At 40.9% G+C, this 23,327-nt stretch overlaps 3 protein-coding genes across 5 annotated transcripts; 2 read left to right on the top strand and 1 right to left on the bottom strand.

Annotated features, from left to right (window-relative positions):
• Positions 1–5,281: 5,281 nt before the first annotated feature.
• LOC127901215 (uncharacterized) lies at positions 5,282–5,992 on the top strand. The gene is made up of 2 exons (XM_052437963.1): positions 5,282–5,371; positions 5,471–5,992. The coding sequence occupies exons 1-2, from the start codon at positions 5,282–5,284 to the stop codon at positions 5,990–5,992; spliced, it is 612 nt and encodes a 203-aa protein (XP_052293923.1).
• A 6,012-nt stretch (positions 5,993–12,004) lies between these two features.
• LOC127901207 (uncharacterized) lies at positions 12,005–13,336 on the bottom strand. The gene is made up of 3 exons (XM_052437937.1): positions 13,076–13,336; positions 12,783–12,972; positions 12,005–12,390 (listed from the first exon to the last, which is right to left on the bottom strand). The coding sequence occupies exons 1-3, from the start codon at positions 13,334–13,336 to the stop codon at positions 12,005–12,007; spliced, it is 837 nt and encodes a 278-aa protein (XP_052293897.1).
• A 1,884-nt stretch (positions 13,337–15,220) lies between these two features.
• On the top strand, positions 15,221–22,962 carry LOC102628629 (uncharacterized). 3 transcript variants are annotated; one of them, XM_025099323.2, is made up of 8 exons: positions 15,221–16,576; positions 16,775–17,139; positions 19,317–20,429; positions 20,516–20,674; positions 20,774–21,113; positions 21,236–21,306; positions 21,420–21,542; positions 21,983–22,148. In XM_025099323.2, exons 1-8 carry the CDS (start codon positions 15,673–15,675, stop codon positions 21,998–22,000), a joined length of 3,093 nt encoding a protein of 1,030 aa, XP_024955091.2. In that variant the 5' UTR covers positions 15,221–15,672; the 3' UTR covers positions 22,001–22,148. The 3 variants fall into 3 exon arrangements, with proteins under 3 accessions (XP_024955091.2, XP_052293384.1, XP_024955090.2); XM_052437424.1 differs by having other exon boundaries at positions 21,947–22,093; XM_025099322.2 differs by having other exon boundaries at positions 15,225–16,576; positions 21,969–22,962.
• The last annotated feature ends 365 nt before the right edge of the window (positions 22,963–23,327 follow it).

Genomic DNA, 23,327 nt, shown 5'->3' with positions numbered 1-23,327 from the left:
AGATCTGGTTGGGTTGTTGCATTTGGTGGTTGGCTACCGCTTTCTTGCTGTGTCTGTGTGTGTCACTGTTTCTTCTTTCTTGTCTTCTTGAGAGTGAGATGAAAAGTTAAGGGAGGAGGTCGTGGCTGTGGTTGGGTACTGTCGGATGTGTGAATGTGTGCTTTTTACTCTGATGTTAAGTGTTGAGTGTTGACTTGAAGTTGAGGGTGAGCCAGTGAAGGAGGTTGCAACTGCTGTTTAGGTGGTGTGGCGTGTGCTGTATAGTGTACACATGTGTGGACGGTGTGGTGTGTGTTTGTGTGATGTGTGTCACTATTTTTTCTTTCTTGTCTTCTTGAAAGTGACATGATAAGTTGATGGAGGAGGTCGTGGCTGTCGTTGGGTACTGTCGGCCGTGTGAGTGTGTGTGTTTAGCTCTGCTGTTAAGTGTTGAGTGTTGACTTAAGGTTGAAGGTGAGCCAATGAGGAAGGCTGCAACTGTTGTGTGGGTGGTATGGTGTGTGATGTATAGTGTACGTGTGTGGACGATATAGGGTGTGTCTATTTGAATTGTGATTTGTGTGTGTGTGTGTTTTGTCTTTTTTTTTTAGCCAATCCGATCGAGTTTTCAAATTGGATCGGATGAAACCTGATCCGATCACAATCTGATCGGGTTGGCAATATTGCATCCGATCAGATATAGCCTTCAATTCGATTCGATCCGAACCCGATTTTTTTTTTTTATCGGGTTGAATATTTTGCCTACCCTTAATGAAAAGGATATGACTTTTCTACCACCAGTGATATGTCACTTTAAAAGATTCACTTACTCATGGAAAATGAAAATATTCAATCTATGTTGTGAAGTAGCTGTACCATTTGCTTTTAAGCACTTGTACTTGTAATTTAACGCATAAAAATTGAAGAAAAATAAAAAATAAGTCATAATATTTATGTGTCATTTGTTATTTTGTTTGAAATTTGAAAAAATCTGAATTAGTGTAAATTTTCAATAGAACTAAATATTCAAATTTGAATGATATTTTTTGAATATTTGATAATAAGTATTAAGTTATTGATTTTCTTTTCAACTTAAAATATATGAAAGAACAATTATCCACCGATCACCTGTGTTTTCAAGTTTTTTGTAAAATTACATATCTTTTTTGGGAGGTAGAATTCCACTTGAAATTATATTAGTTAAATGATATTTTTGCCCTTAAATGATATTAAGCTATCCAATTCCATTTTCACTCAATTAAGAGAATTAACGGAATATTAGTTAAATGATATTTTTGCCCTTAAAAATAAAATTACAATTTTGCCTTAAATAAATTTAAAAAATCAGATTTTGAAACTTAATTTATTATGAGCTTGAACCTAAGCCCATAAGAAAAGGATCGTCATCAATAGATCTCTAATAAGAAGAGCAAAATTAAGCAAAATCAACAAAAGAAGCAGTTGAAACTTACGACACTCGCAAACTAGAATTTTCATTTAATAAAAAAACGAGTTTCAAATTCAAAAGGAATCATCATCAACAGCTGAAACTTTTTAGGATTTATTCTCTTTCACATTCACTTCTTTATTTACTGCAGCATCCAACAATAGTTCAAGCTCAATCCACCATACTTTAGCTCCAAGTTCAAATTGAAAATCCAGAGTTTTGCAGCCACTGACAACACCAACACTCTCAATGCCCTACTCACGACATTAGAGGAGTGTCCATTGTTGTCCCTACATCTATTGAGTTATGATGATGATGACGTTCATTGTGAGTGCAATGATTGTGGCTTGTACGGACCGTGATGAGGTGTAAAGAGAGGGGTGTGAGTGAGGAGAGGTGGGTAAGTTATAGTGATATGGCAGATTCGAAAGAGAAGAAGAAGAGGATGATTAAAGAAGAGGAATGGAGTAGTTGTATTGATGATGATGATAATGATGATGATGGGGATTCTTATGTTGCGAGTGCGTGGTGTGTGAAGCAGGTGCAGGGGAAGTGCAAGGGAAGAAAAGGTTGTTGTTGGCTTTGAAGCTTATTATGGGGGTCTTTTTCCAAGCATTTAAACAGAGTCAGTTTTTTGCTGCTTAGGTCAAATGACAAATTTACCTTTATGAGGTCAGCAACATTATAATAGTGTGAAGACTGAAGTGAATGGGTGCAACAAAATGTAACTTTAGATGAAATTTTTCCAAAAAAAAAAGATATGTGTATTTTTAAAAAAGCTTGAAAAAAAGAGGATCGGTAGATTATTGCACTATATGAAAACCAATACTTTTATGTTTGTGATCTTACGAATTTTAAATGCTAAATAAATAATAAACATTTCAACGAACAAAAATAAGATAGTATTTTATCATAACATTAATAATGTTCAATCATGTTTAAGTGAACACTACTATTTAATAGTTTAAATTAGAATGTTTTAATCAATTTTATTGTAGTTTACAATGTGTTATATGAAAAATATTTATAAAAAATTGCAAAGATAAATAATGCTAATTTGAAAAAGATAAAAATAGTAAAAATTTACTATTATATTATCACGAGTTATGTATGTGATAATAATGTTAGTTAACAAGATTTATTTAGGTAAAGATAATAATTAGATAGGGTGATTTTGGGAATATTTTTTTAAAGATATCACTTAAATTCTTCGGATTGAGTAAAAAAAAAAGCTTAATAATTGAATAAACTAATGATTGAAAATTTTCATTAAGTTGAAAATCAAACAAACTTACGTAGTGTTTGTTTTTCTATCTGAAATTTGAATGCGTTTGAATTTGATTGAAGTTTGAATAGTTTTGAATGTATATAGCCAAATGATATATTTGTTTTTCTTCTTTCAATATATGAATATAAGTGTTAAGTTGTTTTTTTTTAAAAAGAAAATATTTGAAATATGATATTTTGACATATATAACCTTATAGATATTAACAATTCTTATATTTATTTTTTAAAACATAACCAATTATAAATAAATTATTTGATTAATAAAAAAATTGATAATGTATACCCAAAAACGCATGAAATGCAAAAAATATATCTAACACATGTATTTTTTTAATATTAATATACGATACTTATAATGTTATTTTTAGTATATTTTCTTATTTTTTTCTTCTTAATTACGTAAGCCAACCAAAAATTGTTTAATCATTTTAATTAAAATTAATGCATTAAATAAAATTCAAAATATATTACAAAATAGTAATTATAAATATAAAAAGATGGACACACTCATCTAAAGTAATATTACATATAAAATTATCATTCACAAAAAAAAAAATGATAGCTGAACACGCACAAAACAAAAAGTGATAAATTAAAAAATAATAAAAGGATAATTATAAAATAACAAATAAATGTATTTAATATGAGTATTAATAAAAGAGAATATTAAAGTTCCATTTATAGATTTTAGCATTAAGATAAAAGTAAAAATATTTTATCTATTTCCATTTCGATCTAAATATCTTATAATAAAAAATAAGTTATAGAAAACAAACAAACTAAAAACTCTTAGCTGATGTTTAGTTGGAAGAAATGGTAGGAGATGAAAGGAATAAAAAAGAGAGGAGAAAAAATGAATAAAAAAAAGGGTAAATCTTATTTTCATTATTTGATTGGACATAAAATTTAATTTTCTCCTCTTATTTTTTCCTCTCTTCTCCTTCCCCCGCTTTTCGTCTCCTCATATTTCTTCAAATCAAACACGCCATAAATGTCTAAAACCAATTAAATTTTGAACTCCAGACAAAAAACAAATAAACCATTAGACTTTTTGATATAAATTAAGCTATCAAATTTATTAAAATAAACGCCCTCTTAGTATACACACACTCTTTACAATCATTGGGTGGATAAATAATACTATTTCTAATCATTGGGTGAAAAATTAAATTTTTTTGGAATGCATATTAGCGTCATTATGATTAATGACAATATGACGTGGTCAAATATTTACATATGTTAATAGTGTGTGTCAGTGTGTGTGTAGTATAATAATAATAATTGTTAAGTAAATAAAAGCACAAGGTCGGCCATGCTATTAATTCTGCCTCGGCATGGATCACCTCAGCCAAATAGTACGAGCAAGACACGGGGATAAACATGAGCCAACCAGAGACGAGTACCGACCAGGGTAATATACCGACTAGAGTCATTTACCGAGCCGATATCAATCCCCCAAAAAGCGGGAACACGATTCCACAGAATCACGGTAGTTGCGCTTTTCCCAGAACCGTTGCGGGAGACGCAAGATCCCACGTTTGCCCACAATGAAGCAGTTAAAGTCCTATGAGAGGCTGCCACTACCCGCAAAAGGGGGGAGGAAGGGTAAATGGAAACGTGGGACAGCGGCTATAAAAAGAGAAATCGATGAAGAAGAGGGGACAATAAAAAATTGAGAGAGGAAAAACGCTGCCAAATTGCAATCAGGCCTTTTTCTTACAAATTTCGAATAGATTAGAAACTATCCTTGAATCCAAATTGCACTGTTTTCCCGTAAATACATTGTGCTAACTTAGGCATCGGAGGGTTTACGCCGGCAAAACCACCGGCGTCTCTGATCCATTTTTGGTGAACGCAGGTCTAGTAAGAGAAAGGAGGGCGATTCCAACCCCAGTGGTTCAAGCAACAGTTGATAACACAAACGTTGGTGAAAGAATCTGGTCGGTCAAAAGGCGAGCAGATTTAAGCATCAACATTTTGGCGCCGTCTGTGAGGAGCTGGATAAAAAGCTACCACCGAATTAGTAGTTACCGGAGAAACAGCGAACGATAGACATGAAGGTGTCAAGGAAGGACGCTTCGAGGGAGGATAACGAAGCTGGGGAGACAATCACTCTTCGAGAAATTGCAAATGAAGCCCGGGAGAGGATGATGCAAGATCGATTAGAGCGGATGGAGAAGCAAATGGAGACTCTCGCGACCATACTGCACGAGCTGAGGGACGAGCGGAGAAGGGATTGTGAAACCCCCGTGGGAAGAAATGATGTTGGAGTAGAACCCAGCCTCCGGAGGCGTAGAGTCGAGGAAATCCCTCCGCCGACAGACCAACCTAATGGGGTGTATCCCCACGGAAGCACTGGTCGGGTTTCAGGAGGACGAATAGATGAAGGGAGGGACCAACCTCTCCCTGGACGGGTACTGGAAGTCAATGGCCGAGGGGGCAGTGTTGATAAAGGAGAGCTCAGATAGCGGTTGCGCAATGCCGAGTTAGAACGAGACCAAATAGCTACACGTAATCCTGACCGTGCGGTAGAATTGGAGGGGGAGGTGCGCAGACTGGCGCAGGTGATGGAGGAGATACAGGGCAAGAGAAAGCCCCCGAGCTGGAGGATAATGCTGGATGAAGAATCTCTGTTATCAACCGAGATCATGAGTACAGTAATCCCAAGAGATTTCCGCTTCCCCGACCTCAAATACTCCGGTCGAAGTGACCCGCTGGTGTATATTGAGCGTTTCAACGACATGACGGGGGTGTAGGGGTTGACACCAGCTCAGAGGTGCAGGGTGTTCCCATTGACACTCGAGGGGCGAGCCCGAGAATGGTACCGCAAGCTGCCCCGAGGAGGTATAAAGGGGTACGAGCAGATGTGCCAAGAGTTGGCCGAACAGTTCCGAGGAGCGGTAGCCCCAGAGGACGACATGATGGAACTGATGGGGATGAAACAAGAGGAGCATGAGTCCCTCCGGGATTTTGTAAAGCGATATCACCGGGTCGTGCTAGATTTGAGAGCTTTTAATCACCCACAGGTGTTGAAGGGATTAAAAGAAGGTGTAAAAATCGGCCGATTGTGGTATAACTTAAGAAGCCCCCTAATGCAGAATTATTTGGCGGGGAACGAACAGGCGAGGCGAGATATAGAGATCGAAGAGGAGAAATCGGCAAAGATAAAAGGTGAACAGCTGGAAGAGCTGAGGCGAAGAGAACGGAGAGCCCCAAACGGGAGTGGATCGGGAAAGCGAGCTGGGGAATCCTCAGTTATGGGCGGAATATCAACTTGATCCCGCCCTTACCCCGTAGCTCAGAGACCACAACAGTTCCAACCCAGCCGAGCCCAACCTCCACGCACCTCGTTCCCGGAGCGGCAACGAGAATTCAGGTAGATGGCTGCCCACCCTTATCACAGCAGTCCCAGAGCGTTACATGCAAATGGTTCCAGGGCTGGGCGACCAGATTAGCTAGCGACTATACCAGCCCGAGATGGCATTCAGAATAGCTGAGCAGTTCAGCTGATAGACCAGAGCTTGGCATATAGACAGTACACTCCATTGAAGATCTCTATGGAAGAATTATATGAGAGGATCGAAGGACGGGGTTTGTTGTACCCTCCAGCCCCTATAACAAAACCGGCTCACCGACGGGATAATAGCAGATTTTGTAAATTCCACGACACTCATGGTCACACTATCAGCCAATGTCGTGACCTGAAGATTTAAGTGGAGGATTTAGTGAGGAACCGATACTTGGATGAATATGTAGATGGAATGTCCCCTGTTATTGAATCACAGTACACGCGGGATGAAGGAGTTGAGAGAGGTCTGGAACGTGAACAGCCGATCATCCGTGTGATAGCAGGAGGGCCAACATTGGCCAGGGATTCGAATAGAGCACGGAAGAACTACGGGAGATACGCTATGACTAGTAAAGAAGTGCTTTTCAATTTGCCAGCAGCCAAGAAGGCAAAATTGCGGCAAGTTCCCATAATGTGGACAGATGACGATGAAAAGGGTATCTTATATCCCCATGAGGATGCACTGGTAATTAAGACAATGGTGGCTGGTACAGAATTGCGACGAATACTGGTAGACACGGGCAGCTCGGTTGACATCTTGTTTAAGTCGGCCCTAGATGATATGGGAATTGTTGACTTAAAATTGGAACGGACAAATACATCCTTAAAGGGATTTGGAGGGGGACGGCTAACTCCCATGGGGATCATTGAACTTCCAATTACTGTGGGGACAAAGCCGTTTGAAAGAACGATGATGCTGGATTTTATCGTGGTAGAGGAAAGAAGCCCTTATCAGATGATACTATGGAGACCATTCATGAGGATAAGCCAATGCGTTGTATCTACGCATTATCTAGTGCTAAAATACGGAGTAAATAAAGTGGTCGGCGTAGTAAAAGGCGACCAGAGGATGGCAAGGAGTTGTTACGCTACAACGGCCAATGAGACACTACATGTTACTTCTCTAGATAATCGAGGAGAGTCTAAAAAAGGCCGCCAAGAGCCTGTTAAGAAACTGAAAGAAGTTGCGGTAAGCAAAAGCAACCCGAGCAGAGTGGTGAAGATCGGATCAGGATTGGTTGGGGCAGTAAAAGGCGAGTTGGTAAATTGCCTACAGTCTCATGCATATATATTCGCCTGGTCTCACGAGGATATGCTAGGAATTGATCGCGGGGTAGCTTGCCACAAGTTGGCAATCAAGAAGGGGGCGAGGCCGGTGAGACAGAAGAGGAGATGTTTTAACCAAGAAAGGTACGAGGCCATAAACGCCGAGGTGGAGAAGCTGTCGAAAGCAGGGTTTATAAGGGAGGGCAGGTACCCGGAGTAGATTTTCAATGTAGTACTGGTAAATAAGGCCAACGGAAAATGGAGAATGTGTGTGGATTTCACAGATCTTAATAAGGCATGCCTGAAGGACAATTTTTCCCTACCAAAGATAGACCAATTTATTGACTCAACAGCGGGTCACAGTCTGCTCGGTTTCATGGATGCCTTTTTAGGATATAACCAAATACCCATAGATGAGCAGGATGAGAAAAACACCACCTTTATAACAAACATGGGTTTGTTTGCTACAAGGTGATGCCTTTTGGCCTGAAAATTGCAGGAGCTACCTATCAAAGGTTGGTAAACAAGATCTTCAAGCCCCTGATCGGTCATACTATGGAGGTATATGTGGACGATATGATCACAAAGTCCAGAGAACCGAGGGATCACGTGAAACACTTGGAAGAAACCTTTGAATTACTGAGGAAGTATGAAATGAAGCTAAACCCGGAGAAATGTGCTTTTGGGGTCAACTCGGGTAAATTTTTGGGATTCCTAGTGAGCCACCGAGGGATCGAGGCCAACCCGGAGAAAATACGGGCAGTAACAGAAATGAGATCCCCCCGAACAGTTAAGGAGGTGCAGAGCCTTATAGGGAAAGTGGCAACATTGAATCGATTCATCTCGCGGGCCATAGATAAATACCACCCTTTCTTCCAAACCATAAAGAAAGGGAGGAAGATGGAGTGGACATCAGAATGTGAGGAGGCGTTTGGGCAGCTGAAGGAGTATCTGGCCCATGTCCCGTTACTATCAACTCCGAGGGAAGGTGACCAGCTGTTTTTGTACTTGGCAATCTTAAAATGGGCTACCAGCTCAGTGTTAGTTCGAGAAGAAGAAGGGAAGCAACACCCCGTGTATTACACTAGTAAAGCCTTGGTAGACGCAGAAACTAGGTACCAATTGATGGAGAAATGGGCACTGTCGTTAATAACAGCAGCATGGAAACTACGACCATATTTTCAGGCCCACCCGATAATTGTGATGACTAACCAGCCTCTTCGGCAAATGCTCCAAAAACCAGATGCATCAGGGCGGTTAGTAAAGTGGTCGGTGGAACTGAGCGAATTCGACCTATCCTAAAGGCCCCGGGGAGCAATCAAGGCCCAAGCCCTGGCTGATTTTATGGTTAACTGTGTGGAACCAGGGGAAGAGGTCCAAGAGGGACAACCAGCAGAGTAGGAGGATAAAAGGGGGTATGGCTGATAATGGTTGATGGATCACGTGGTGAACATGGATCCGGGGCAGGAGTTATAATACGAAGCCCAGAAAGTGTCGAGGTATCCTATGCTGTAAAGTTTGATTTCCAGCTAACGAACAACCAAGCTGAATATGAGGCCTTCATTACTGGGCTCGGTCTTGCACATGCACTACAGGCAGAAAGAGTAGAAATCCGAGCAGATTCCCAGCTAGTATGTAACCAGCTCAGCAATCAATTCCAAGTAAGGGAAGAGAAATTGGGACTTTATTTGAAGAAGGCGAAGCAAATGTTTGAACTCTTCAATAAGGTAGAGGTGAAGCAGATATCCTGGAATGAAAATTACCGAGCTGATATGTTGGCTAGAATGGCTGCAACGGCAAATCCGAAATTACCTAAGTCGGTCCCACTAGAAGTACGGACCTTGCCCAGTATAGGGGAGGAAGTAAAAGTGATGAGAGTAAGCACTGGAGAATCCTAGATGGACCTGATTCGTGCATATGTCCGCGATAGAGTTTTACCGGAGGACAAAAGGCAAGCAAGAAAATTAAAATGCCGAGCAGCGAGGTACACGTTACTAGACGAAGTGCTGTACCGCCGAGCGTTCACCTTGCCCCTTTTAAGGTGTTTAGATGAGGAGGAGGCAGATTATGTACTGAGGGAGATTCATGAAGGAATATGCGGCAATCACTTGGGAGCAAGAACTTTAGCCTTCAAGGCACTCCGCCAGGGATACTTCTGGCCGACCATGCACCAGGATGTGAAAAGAATGGCAAGGAACTGTAAAACCTGCCAAAGCTTCTCTGAGATTCCTGCACAAACCCCAAAAAAACTGACCACTATGGCATCCCCGTGGCCTTTCGCTCAATGGGGAATCGACTTGATTGGTCCGTTACCTAAAGGCCGAGGAGCAGCGACACATGCAATTGTGGTAATAGATTACTTCACAAAGTGGGTAGAAGTGGGAGTCCTCAGCCAAATCACGGAGAGAAAGACAACAGATTTTATTTGGAAGAATATCATCTGCAGATACGGGATCCCCTATGCCATCATTACAGACAATGGGAGGCAGTTTGACAACAGCAACTTTAGGGAATTTTACCGAAATTTGGGGGTGGACCTGAAGTTTTGCACCCCCGCACACTCCCAGGCAAACGGACAAGTCGAAGCAGCTAACAAAGTGATAAAAAAGCTCTTGAAAACTAGATTGGGAGAGAAGAAGGGAGCTTGGGTTGACGAACTACCAGGAGTATTATGGGCCTACCAGACTACTCATAAAACCGCCACAGGGGAAACCCCGTTCGCTTTAACTTTTGGTCATGAGGCGGTAGTTCCAGCAAAAATTGGAGTGGGGACACATCAAACAGAATATTTCGCTGAGGAGCAAAACGACGAGCAGATCTGCTTAAGCCTGGACCTGCTTGAGGAGAAAATGGAAGGGGCCTCGCAGAAAGTACCCAGTGTCAGCAAAGGGTCATGCGTTATTACAACAAGAATGTGCGCGTGAGGCAGTTCCAAGCAGGAGATTGGGTACTTAGGAATGTGAACCAAAACACCAGGGATCCCAACCATGGCGCTCTTGGCCCGAAATGGGAAGGCCCTTACAGGGTGATACGGGCCACTGGACCAGGAGCTTATAAGTTAGCGTACCAAGATGGACGAGACGTGAAGAGGTTGTGGAACGCTGAGCACTTGAAGAAGTATTTCAAGTAAGCAAAGTGCTATACTAAATCCTCATTTTGATAAGTTATTTCTGTTAACTGCATGATGGCTTGTTGCGCATATATATATCCTGTATTTTTGTAATACATTCAAAGTTCAAATAAAGATGAATTCAGCATGAAATCCCCCTGCTAGCGAGGTTAATAAGAATTTTACTAAGGCAAGTAAGTGTCTGTTTCTGCTCGGTCAACGCAAAACTAGCAGCTAATTTTACGAGAATTTTACTAAGGTAAGTAAGTGCCTGTTTCTTCTCGGTTAACGCAAAACCAGCAGCTAATTTTACGAGAATTTTACTAAGGCAAGTAAGTGCCTGTTTCTGCTCGGTCAACGAAAGACCAGCAGCTAATTTTACGAAAATTTTACTAAGGCAAGTAAGTGCTTGTTTCTGCTCAGTCAACGAAAAACCAGCAGCTAATTTTACGTGAATTTTACTAAGGCAAGTAAGTGCCTGTTTCTGCTCGGTCAAAGAAAGACCAGCAGTTAATTTTACGAGAATTGTACTAAGGAAAGTAAGTGTCTGTTTCTGCTCGGTCAACGAAAGACCAGCAGCTAATTTTACGGGAATTACTAAGGCAAGTAAAGGTCTACTCCTGCTCGGTCCACTAAGGAACCAGCAGGCAAAACCAGATAAGTTGTCTATTTATTTTGCAGAAACAACCTATGAGCAAAAACAAGACAAGAAAGCCAATAGAGAGCATCTAAAAATTTATAAATGTTCAATTGTTTACAAAACAAAGGCGAGTTTATACAAAAAATGGACTTAAAGATTAGGAAAGTCAACGGCTCCAGCAGCTTGAGGATCATCAGCTTCAGGAGGTGGGAGATCAGCAATACCGGGAGGAGGAGGCATGGACCCTTGACCCACTTCGAAAGCACGTCCCCCAGCTTCCCCCTCTTGCACCCCATCCAAGGGAGCCTCCACCTGCTCCTGTTCACCCTGCTCCTTTTCTCCCTGGCCGGCCCCAGCCATATATCTCTCCACCCCAGCCTCCAGTTTGCTCATGTCGAGCTCGGGGTATTCTTCCTTAAGTACAGACATGGTGCACTTATAGCTGAAAGCAACCCCGGAGTCATACTCAGCATCTAGCCGATCATCCACATCAGCGGATTTGCCTTTCTCCTCAGCCAACTGTTCACTTAGGGATTTGATCTCTCCCTCAAGGGCGGTCCTCAGAGTATCTCTTTCACTTTGAGTAGCCTGAAGATTGGACTTCAGGTCACCCAACTCACCCTCAAGCTTGGAGGAAGTGGACTCAGCAACCGCAACTTTCTCCTCCAGCTCCGTAAGCTGCTTGTTCAGCTCGGCCAGCTTCTCCTTGGAGCGATCAGCAGATTCAACTTTCTTCCTCAACTCCTGATTGTCAGCTTGAAGTTTCCTCTCATGGCGGGCGGATCCAGTCTTGTAACACGAAACCATGATGGCCAGCCTGAAGGAGACCCTTTGAACAGAAGCAGCTAACTCGAAGAGGTTCATACTCTCGATGTCCTTCACTATCTTGGGCCCCACCGATTTTTTATAATCTTTCTAATACGGGCTCAGGTAGTCACCTTGATCCTGAGATGGAAGAGGAGAAGATCGGTCCCCAGATTGCAAGCTGACCTCAGGACTCTTGTCGGAAGTTTTCTCCCCACCACTCTTACGTGGGGGGGAGGGGGCAAAGTAGGAACAAGAGCCTTGGAAGAACCGGCGCTGGCTTTCTTTGGAGGAGGAGGAAGGTTGCTGGAGCTGCTTGGAACCCGACCACGCTTTCTGCTCATCGCGCTGAGGATCTTGTTATCCATTCCAGCAGCAATATCTACCAAGCCCGAACCGACCAAGTTTGTTAGCGACAGGAGGTCCTGGCAAGTAGACGCGTTCACCAGAACAGTTTCCACCTGAAGCAAAGGTCGGTCTTCAAGATCCTTAATAAAACCCCACGATTCTGAAAAAACAAATAAGGTTAAAGAACCCAATAAGTGGCAATTGGAGATAAAACATAGGCGAAAAATGAACGACCTGGGGTGACAAAATGCATTGGAAGGTAAATATCACCACCCAACGAATGGGCCGCTGGACACCAATTTCTTCCAGCAAAGAAGAATTTGTTCTTCTAATTTTTGCATGAGGAGGGGAAGCCGGTGATTGGCTTCCTCTTCGCAGAGCTCGACATAAAATAATACCATCCTGCTTCTTTTGGGCTACTCCTCAACTGGTATAAATGCTTCACTTCAACAAGGGAGGGCTCCTCTGATCCACACCTCTCCCATGATACAAACATCGCCGAGAGAACCCTCCACCCATTTGGGTGTAGCTGACCTGGGGCCAGGTGCATACCGCCCAGTATCCTGGCAAAATAACTTTGAAGGGGCAGCCGAGCTCCTAATTTGAAACTTTCCAGGTGCATCGTCACAGACCCTTTCGGAGGCCGACTAGGGACATCATATTTTCCAGGAACTACCAGGAGAACCTCATTGGGAATGTTGTAGAGGAAGCTTAAATAGATCAGTGGGGGTGGTGGCACAAGCTGTGAAATCAATAGGGTAAGAATCCGCCTCTACTCTATGGCCAAGATTCATTTTCTTAGCAGATCTGCTCGGTCCAGAACTGCTCCCCTCACCATCACTAACTCCTTCAGGGACCCCAACCCCACCAAAGCTATGGTTCTCACCAGAGCCCGACACAGGTCCACCTCTATTCCCTACAAGCTCTAGTTCGGGGGAGGGAGAAACAGCCAAGGGGCGTGGGTACTCAAGGGTATCCCTACCATGGGAGGGCCTTACACTACTAGAGGGACGTAAAAAATCAGTGGGTATCGACAAGTTAAGGACTGAATCCCCTGTTTCTTCGTCACTCTCATCGGCAATCAATTTCCTTCTCCGATTTGACATATCGGAACCCCAAAAGGAAACCAAAATAAATCTAAGTATACGAATACAAAAAGGGGCAACACAGAACCCAAGCAACAACAACCAAAGAAGAAGTTAAAGGTTGTACCTGGAATAGACTGGCACTGATAACGTCGCTGTGATGGAGGAAAGACCCTGCAAACGGAAGTCCCAGACGCGGAGAGTATGAACGAAGTTCGTAGGAGTTGTCTCACAACAGAGAAAGCGAATAGAACAAAACGACGATGATTTAAGTTTAGGGATTTGAAACGAAAAAGGAAATAAAAGCATTTAAGTGATGAGGATGCCAGCTCACTCACCGGATATCGAGGACAGATAGCCCGTCGTTTCAAATTTCAAATACGAAAAGTTTGGAGATGCCACGTCACTAACCGTTACAAGAGGCCAGAGTAGGCGTAAGCCCAGATAGGCAATGGACATGCTCATTTAGGCCCACGCTCAGGTCGGAATTTCCCAGAAGGAAAGTGGTACCTCAGGTCTATCCCGGTAAACAGAAGACCAGATGAAAAGCTCCCTGGGTTGGTAAGATTTGACTATCAGTTTCTACTCTTAACTCATTTCACTAAGACCAGAAACTGGGGGACTGGTGTTAAGTAAATAAAAGCACAAGGTCGGCCATGCTATTAATTCTGCCCCGGCATGGATCACCTCAACCAAATAGTATGAGCAGGACACGGGGATAAACATGAGCCAACCAGAGACGAGTACCGACCAGGGTAATATACCGACCAGAGTCATATACCGAGCCGATATCAATCCCCCAAAAGCGGGAACACGATTCCACATAATCACGGTAGTTGCGCTTTTTCCAAAACCGTTGCGGGAGATGCGAAATCCCACGTTTGCCCACAATGAAGCAGTTAAAGTCCCATGAGAGGCTGCCACTACCCGTAAAAGGGGGGAGGAATGGTAAATGGAAACGTGGGACAGCGGCTATAAAAGAAGGAGAAATCGATGAAGAATAGGGGACAATAAAAAATTGAGAGAGGAAAAACGCTGCCAAATTACAATCAAGCATTTTTCTTACAAATTTCGAATAGATTAGAAACCATCCTTGAATCCAAATTGCATTGTTTTCCCGTAAATATCTTGTGCTAACTTAGACATCGGAGGGTTTACGCCGGCAAAACTACCGGCGTCTCTGATCCGTTTTTGGTGAACGCAGGTCTAGTAAGAGAAAGGAGGGCGATTCCAACCCTAGTGGTTCAAGCAACAGTTGATAACACAAACGTTGGTGAAAGAATCTGGTCGGTCAAAAGACGAGCAGATTTAAGCATCAACAACAACAACAACAATAATAATAATAATAATAAATGAATATTTGGATGAATGGAAGATAATTTCTCTAAATAAATATGGATAAAACATTAAACCTAAAAAAAAAAAATTTGCAGACATGTATGTTCAATTTATCTTATTTTTGTTATTGTTACAGTTATGATGGGTAGTTGGTAGTTTCAACCAAAATTTTAGAGGAAAATAATTTTTTTTTGATAACTTGTTAATCTTAATCCCCATTTTCAGATTTTTGGATTTCTCATAACTTGGAACAAAAATATCATTTGATTCGTCAATCAAGAACACATGTAGTTAAAAAGAAAAATCCTAAACTAAAATAAGATAACTCCAACAATTCAATTGTTGAATCACTTGAATTATAAAAGAGAGTCTCGATTGGTTGTAAAAATATTAGTAAAATTCTGGTCGTAATATATTAGTATATAAAAAAACTCATAATTGAATTTGTATTTTTTGAAATTTAACAAAAATCGAATTAAAAAAAGGGGGAAACCACTTTTCTTTTTTAGTCATAAAACTGGCCCATGGATCATTTTTCACAGCCCAGCAACCCGATACGGTAGTCGAATAGCTGCGTTATGTCGGATCCAGCCACGAAAGCGTGAATCAATCAATCAAAGCAGACACGGACGACAAACAATTGTGCAAACCGAATACGCTTTCAGTTCCGCTCAGAGCCAAAGCCATTTGTAAGCAAAAAGCTGAAGCCATTGACGGATGCGCATTTAGAGGTCCATTCGCCAGGTATTAATATTTTGAAACTCAATTAGGTCTAAATCCTTCGGCTGGCTAGAAGATCGCCAGGTATTAATATTTTGGATCTGAATTAGGTCTAAATCCTTCGTCTGGCAAGAAGTAGACATGGTGATTGTAAAATTGGCGCAGTACGATGTGAATTAGGTTTAATTTAAGAATCATAGATTTTAAGTTTTGTTAATATTTTCGTTTTGTTTTTTTTTTATTTTAATTGTTTTTTTAAGAGTGAAGAATTAGGGGTTTAGAAAGTAGGGTAGATAGAGATGAGGGGGAGGTCCCACCGGTTTCAGAGCGTAGACCCACACGATGACTGGGTCGACGGCTCATGGACGGTGGATTGTGTGTGTGGGGTCACCTTTGATGATGGTGAAGAGATGGTGAATTGCGACGAGTGTGGCGTGTGGGTGCACACACGCTGCTCTAAGTATGTTAAAGGTGAGGAATTATTTGCATGTGATAAGTGCAAGAGTAAGAATAATAGGAATGGTAATCATAATGAAAGTGAAGAGACTGAGGTTGCACAATTGTTAGTTGAGTTGCCAACTAAAACTGTGAGATTGGAGAGTTCTTATAGTGGGCCGGCAAGGAAGCCAGTCAGTCTTTGGACCAATATACCAATGGAAAATAGGGTGCATGTGCAAGGGATTCCGGGTGGAGATCCTGGGTTGTTTAATGGCTTGCAATCGGTTTTTACACCAGAGTTGTGGAAGTGCACAGGGTATGTGCCGAAAAAGTTTAACTTTCAATATAAGGAGTTTCCTTGTTGGGAGAAGGATGGCGGTGATAAAAAGGAAGAAGAAAATGACAATGACAAGGAGAATCCAGTTGATAAAGGGGCAGGTGTGTTGTTTTCTTTGTCGAAGGATAGTGTGCTGGGAACCCCTGTGGCAACTTTGGTTGGGATGAGAGGAAGAGATGAGGAAGGTGGGTTCGAGAGGAAGTTGTATTCAAAAGAGATGAAGAAATGGGACAGCGATGGCACAGATAGGCGCTCACTGAATGGCATGAAGAAAGAGAGGAGTTTGCTTAGGCCTGTTGTTATTCATTCAGGGAACAGGAAGAAAGAAGAATTTGGGATGTCCAAAGATCGGAGTGGAAAGAAGAAAGCTAGAGCTTCTGAGATGGAGGCTGATGAAAGGAAGAAAGGTTTACTTGCTTCTAGAACAGGTGATACTATACTCTTTGATGTTATATGAATTCTTTGTGTATGCGCACAGCATTTGCACATGATTTTTCTTTGTCATGCAAAGTGTTTTCTTTACTCTAGTGAGTAGTGGCTATCTTTTACTCATACGGACAAATGTGAAAGGCAAGTCACATCTTGCTGTGGCTGACATTCGTTTTTTGCTTCATTCGTATTACTAGTGTTTAGACCCTCCAGTGATGCAAAACAATTGGAATTTTATGAAGACAGAGGTCCTAAGTCTTCCAAGACTGGCATTCAGAATCTGAAGAATAAGAATTTGCCAGAGGATGTGCACTGGGAATCTATATCAAATTGTTATCTTTCAGTGGACAATGGTGTTGACAAACACAAGAATGACTTAGCTGCTAATGAGCACCCTTTGGATGCCTTTTCTACTGACACCTCTAGACCTAACTTTGCAAATGTAGATGGACTGGAGCAAGTAATGGCTGGCCATCACATTAAGGGTTCACCAAAGATTGATGATGTTTCTGGGTCAATATCAGAACACAATGATGCCAGAAACATTTCTGTAAAACAAGAGGTTTGCTTCCCTGAATTTCACCTTATTGCTTGTGGCAGACAAAATTTTGAATTTTGCAGTTTAAATGACTTTTTTTACTGACTCCCATATATGTTTCATAGCTAATTGAGGCAGCTTGATCACTTTTATAGTATCTGGAATCTAAAAATTGATGTTTGGTATTTTATGCAAATTTTCTTTTTAATATTTCATGTTTTTTTTTTTCCTTTTTTAAAAAAAGTTGTCTTTGGTAGCTCCATTGCACGATCTTTTCTCATTTCCCTTTGGGCCTCCTCCAGTAGTTAGTTTGATTTAGGAAACTAGATGGGGTCTAAAAGTTGTGTTGTTTGCCAGCTGAATTTCAAGCTGGGATACATTACTATATCCAAAAGTTGGAAACCTGGAGAGTGTGCTGGATGTTGGACCATAAAACAAAACAATACATAAGTTATTGACAATCTCAGTCTTTTTGGGTGGTTTTTCAAGCACAAGAGGGTTCTATGTAGGGCTGGGCATTGAGTTCAGTTTGGCCAACCGAACTGAACCTATAATTTTCTATTCGGTTTGGTTTGGTTCTGTTATAATAAGCCACTGGGTTTCAGTTTTCATAAACCAAATGGTTTTCGATTGGTTTGGTTCATACCAAACCGAACTAGAAAACCGCTTGGTCTTTTAACTTCTAAAATAAATAAAATCAGAAAATATATAATTGAAAATCTTGAGCCCTACTCTAGCCCTTAATTTACGACTCTCACAGTCTCACTCTTAGTACACAAACAAAAATTTTTTTTTTTTTTTATGTTCAACACAAGTGTATAACTAAGTATATCAGCCCACAAGAAAACCACAATAAAGCCCACAGTAAATCACAATAAAGCCCAACATCAAATATCACAATAATTGAACTCGCACATCCACCTGGGAGACTCGAACTCTTCATCTTAAGGTTAGGGGGAACACATACAAAAGCTGCACAAACCAACCCTAGAAATTCGCAGTTGCTTCTTGCCTGCGTCTCTTTGATTCCATCGACACTTCCCTTCCTCTTATTGCTGCCTTTCTTCTTGAGCCTTCACTGCTTGCCTGCCATCTTCTACTTCTGCTGCTGCTTGCCTGCTGCCGCCGCCGCTTTCGATCACTGCTGTCGATAGCTTGCTGCCTCTGTCACCTGCCCGTGGCTTTCTGCTTCCTTCACCTTGAGTGAAATTTTTTGTTTTGCCTATTAATTCTTTTTTGCTTTAATTATTTCTTTTTGTTCAATTCTTTTTAGCATTCTGTTTTGCCTATTAATTTTTTGGAATGGATTCTTTGGCTCTCAAGCATCTGACCTTAGTTTTTGTTCAATAGGTACCACTGTCCACCGAGATTAAGAAAGCACATATCATAATTGGATTTTTTTTCGGTGAAAATTTTGCATTTTAGTTCCTTTTTTCCCATTTTAATCCATTATTTATTTTTTGTTCTTCCTTTTAGTCCAAACAAAACAAAACCTTCAAAACTAACTGATTCGGTTTGGTTTGAATATTTGGTTTGTATTCAATTTGAAGTTTCCCAAACTGATTGGTTTTGGTTTGGTTGGTTTGGTTTTTTCCCAAAAACCAATCCAAACTGTACAGTTCCCAGAGCTAGTTCCATGTCTTATATTTGGGAACTCAGATAGGTTAAATTGATAAACAGTCAACCCAACAGGATGAGTGAAGAAACCATATCTTCCACATGGCTAATGATAGACAGTAATTACTAATTGGGCTGAAAATTAATTTTATTAAAATTCCTTGACACAGAGAATACCAATCCAAAATGATTCTAATACTTCAATTCTTTAGGCATCTAACTAAAATGTGTTCTGTTACTAGTTTGCTTCTTTTCAGTTTGGTCCTTCAGCCTGTTAAGATCTGCTTTATTAGTCTTTAACAGTACACTTCTGTTTTAATATCTGATGTGCATTGAAATCTTGTTTGTGTCAACAATTTGCTGATCTCCTGAAATTATTACTATTTCAGCTTCTGATTTGGGGCACAAGATAGACAAGATATATGCCCTCTATTAATTTTGTCAAGTTTTTTGTGTGCTTTGGGTAATGATAGTGTACTTGGTTTTAATGGTAATATTCGGCTGTCATTTTTACATCTGGTTTCCATATGTGCTTTAGAATTTCACCTATTGCATGGGAATGATTTTTCTTACTCTTATCATAGGAAGAGAATTTTGCTATTGATAAAATGCATGATAGTATGAAAACTCCTGTTCAAAGTGTTGGGAAGCTTCTTGTTGAAGATGTGGCTAGTATTGCACCGGAAACTCTGGACAATCATATTCCTAAAAACTCAGTACTCTCTAATGTTGAAGTGAAATCGGAAGTGGATAATGAAAATTGTAGGGGTAACTTGAATGTTCAGTCCTGTCCTGGTGATCTGAAAGTACAAAGTAAATATGACGATGAGGTTTCCGAAATCTCTAAACAGAATAATTTAATGGCAAGCAATTTGCAATCAACTGATCATAAGGCACAGGATGCTAAGAGAACTTCAGAGGCTGCCACTGAGTGCCACTCAGTTAACGTTCATGAAGTAAGTGGTGACCCTTGTCTGATCAAACGAGAACAGGAGAGCTCAGATGGTTCTGCAGAAGTGCAAAAAAGTTCTGAATTTAGACAGTCAGTGATTGCTGAAGACCATTCAAAAGCAGAAGCAACTAGCTTAAACTTTCCAGCACTAGCCAGTCAGGATAAGTCGGTTGTATGTGTAGGAAGATCATCTTCGTCTCCATCTAATACTTTGGACTCCAAATCATCTGCTTCTGAGAACTTGAAACCTGCAGATGCTGAGAACTCTTATCGTTGCAGTAAGCAAAGAGTGATGTCTGATGGTAATGTTAGCATTAAGAAAGATCATGATATAAACAACATAGTAAGGGATGAAGAAAGCCATGACATGTTGAGGAAAACAGTAAGAGAGCATTCAAAGGCTTCTGTCAACTCTGTATCGAAAACGTTACACACCAGCAGAATTTCGCATACCACTGTTTCAAAGCGCAGCACGCCTGATGGAAAAGATTCTGTGTCTTTCTTATCTTCTAAACTATCATCAGTGCAGAATGTTGCTGTTGCCTCGGGCTCCAGTGAGCCTGCTGGATCATTGCAGAGTCGGTGTTCTTTGCATGCACAAAATAAGATGTCAACTTCAAGTGTACCGCTTAAAGGTGAAAAGTTAAATCAGTCAATTTTCCAGCCACCACCTAAGGTGAATCATGCACCACTGATGCATCCTGCAGCAGTCTCCAATTCTCCTGCTACTCTAAGCGATGAAGAGGTCAGAGTGGAAGTGCCATTTGTTTAAACTAGTTACTTTCTTCAAAGATTCTTACCTTTGAAATTTTCTCCTGTTATTTTTGTCAGCTTGCTCTGCTTTTGCATCAAGAACTTAATAGTTCTCCTAGAGTTCCTCGTGTACCGCGTGTGCGTCACACTGGTAGCTTGCCTCAGTTGTCCTCTCCAACTGCAACAAGCATCCTAATAAAGCGTACATCCAGTTCTGGAGGAAAGGATCACAGCTTGGTACACACTTTTACTCCAAGATGAATGGTGATCGTGCCTTCCCCCTTTCTTAGTGTGGGCAGCCCTGCTAACTAACCTTGCAATTGGTCTGTATTATAGGTCTCTAGAAGAAAGAACAAAGATGCATCCAGAGATGGGTTCCGTTCTCACGAGCTTGATGGTGAATCTAGAAAGACAGACAGAGTGTCATCACCAGATTTGAGGAGACAAGATGTAGGGTATGCAGTGGATGCTTACACAAGGAGGGAGAATAATGGATCACCAACAGCAGTACATTCTGTGAGGAAGAATATTCCTTCCTCTACCATGACTGCAAATAGTGGTCCATCTTCTTCCACTGAGGTCAACGATCATGTGTCGTCTGTACGTAATTCGCCAAGGAATATCTCCGATGATGATACAGGCACAAATAGGGGTCCTGTTCATCGTACATTACCCGGTAGAAACCTTTTACAATTTTTCTTCGGGTTCTTGATTAATTTTAGCAGAACCTTTGTCATTACTAATTGTTTTAGTTGTTATGACAATATACTTGCCCTTTTCCCCTTGCTTTTTATGTAGGCTTGATCAATGAGATCATGAGCAAAGGACGACGAATGACTTATGAGGAACTTTGTAATGCTGTGCTGCCAGTATGTTTGCTGTAACTGTTTTCTGTATATATATTCCCTAGTCTTTGGAAAGAACTCATATTCTCTCTCTTATTTTCTTTAATTATCTTTTCTTTTCCCCGTTTTCTTGGCAGCACTGGCCCCACCTGAGGAAGCATAATGGAGAGAGGTATGCATATTCAAGTCATTCACAGGCTGTTCTTGATTGCCTGCGGAACAGACATGAATGGTCTCGGTTGGTTGATCGTGGTCCAAAGGTATTGATGAATTATTGTTGGCAGTTATTTGATGATTTTACCTGCATGTCTCTTTTAGGGATGTGAATGATTCTAAATTGCCGACTGAAGTCTCTGTATAATTCAATTGGGAAACACTGCTGCATGGTACCAACTACTAAACACATTTAATTGGAATTTAACTGTATTGCATCCTGCTGAAAAGGGGCAAAAAAATAGTTTGACATAAGACAATTGAAGCCTAATCAGCTGACCTGAATTATTCTAACCCTTCCACCCCCCCCCCCCCCCCTTCCCCCCCCCCCCAAAAAAAACAACAAACCCTCCCCTCTCTCCCCCACTTTGTTTTCTTTTAGATATTTGGGACAACATTGATGAAACCCCAGTTTTTCATTAGATTGAACTGCAGCTAACAATCTTATTAGAACTAAATTCCGTCCTTACCAGACTAGTTCAAGTAGGAAAAGGCGCAAGCTTGATGCTGATGAGTCTGAAGGTAACGAATATGGCAACGGGGGAACTGCAAGGGAGTTAGAAAATAAAGGCCTTGAGTCACAAAGAGAAGATTTTCCCAAGGGCAAGCGAAAGGCAAGGAAACGACGGCGTCTGGCTCTGCAAGGAAGAGGAATAAAGGATGTCCGAAAGAGACGGAAGGTAGATTTGCCCTCTGAGGATGATGTTAGCCTATTTTCCAATTCGAGTGAGGAGAGCATGTTCAGTGATGATGAGACCCAAGGGGGTGGTGCATGTGCCGCAGGAAGTGAAGCTTCAGCTAGCTCGGATGAGATGGGGACTTCGTAGAGGACCAACTATTTTGTAATAAGAATTTCGCTACTTGGAGAGGGGCATCTCTGTTCAACAGTGAGACTGTGCATCTTCAGGATAATCACAATGGTGTAGCAGCAGACTCCAGGCATTTTCTCCTTTTCGTTTTCTTTTTCTTTGTGTCAATAATTCCTGCACGACCTTTGATTGTATGTTGCCCCATCTTTCATGTGGGTTCAACCGTCAAATGCTGTATGCCTCCAAGTCGTTTGATGAGTTGGCTTGAATCAATGTTGGATTTGAGACGGCAGATTTGAAGGTTGCCGAGCGCATGCCAAGTCTGATGTGGAAAATGTAATACTAATAGTGTACATACAAATTGTATGTAATTTTTGCAGCCATAGCCCCTATGTAAGATTATAAATCAAAATAGAGGCATCAGGCATGGATATGAGTGTGTAGAATCTCTGAGATTGAAGGAAAGCAGCCGTGATTGATATACTTGGCGTAAAAACATGTGCACGTGGTGTGGCTTCATCAATTCACAAACATTAGTCTTCTTCTTCACAGTTGTGATAGGCTTTAGTCATTTGTTTTTGTTCAGTAGTACGAAACGCATTTATTCTGTTTTCCAATTGACAATAGCTTCGTATTGCAACTTGTCGTGAATTTGCTCGGTTTTGGCAACATTTCTTTTATTATCATGGACAGGAAGAGGAGATCAATGTTCTTCAAAATAAGGCAGCTGGGGAAAGCAATTAGTTTCCTTTAAATAAGGCAGTTAAGGAAAGCGGTTACGGCTCTGTTTGGTATAATTTTTTAAATAGAGTTTATTTAAGTAGAATTTTTATTAGTAGAGTTTTTAGAAATATAGTTTTTACCTATAAAATTTTAATTGTTTGGTTGTTAGTGAAAGCTTTCAATATGAAAGTTTTTTAAGGTTATGTTATGAAAAGAATAAAATAAAATAATTAAATAAGTCGAGGGTTTTTAAATATTTTAACATTTAAAATATTAATCTTTATTCTTAAAAATTTAAAA

The sequence above is a fragment of the Citrus sinensis genome, chromosome 3 (assembly GCF_022201045.2).
Source record: "Citrus sinensis cultivar Valencia sweet orange chromosome 3, DVS_A1.0, whole genome shotgun sequence".
NCBI classification, from domain to species: domain Eukaryota; kingdom Viridiplantae; phylum Streptophyta; class Magnoliopsida; order Sapindales; family Rutaceae; genus Citrus; species Citrus sinensis.
Note: the sequence above shows the minus strand (reverse complement) of the source record. Positions and strands in the feature narration are given on the sequence as shown.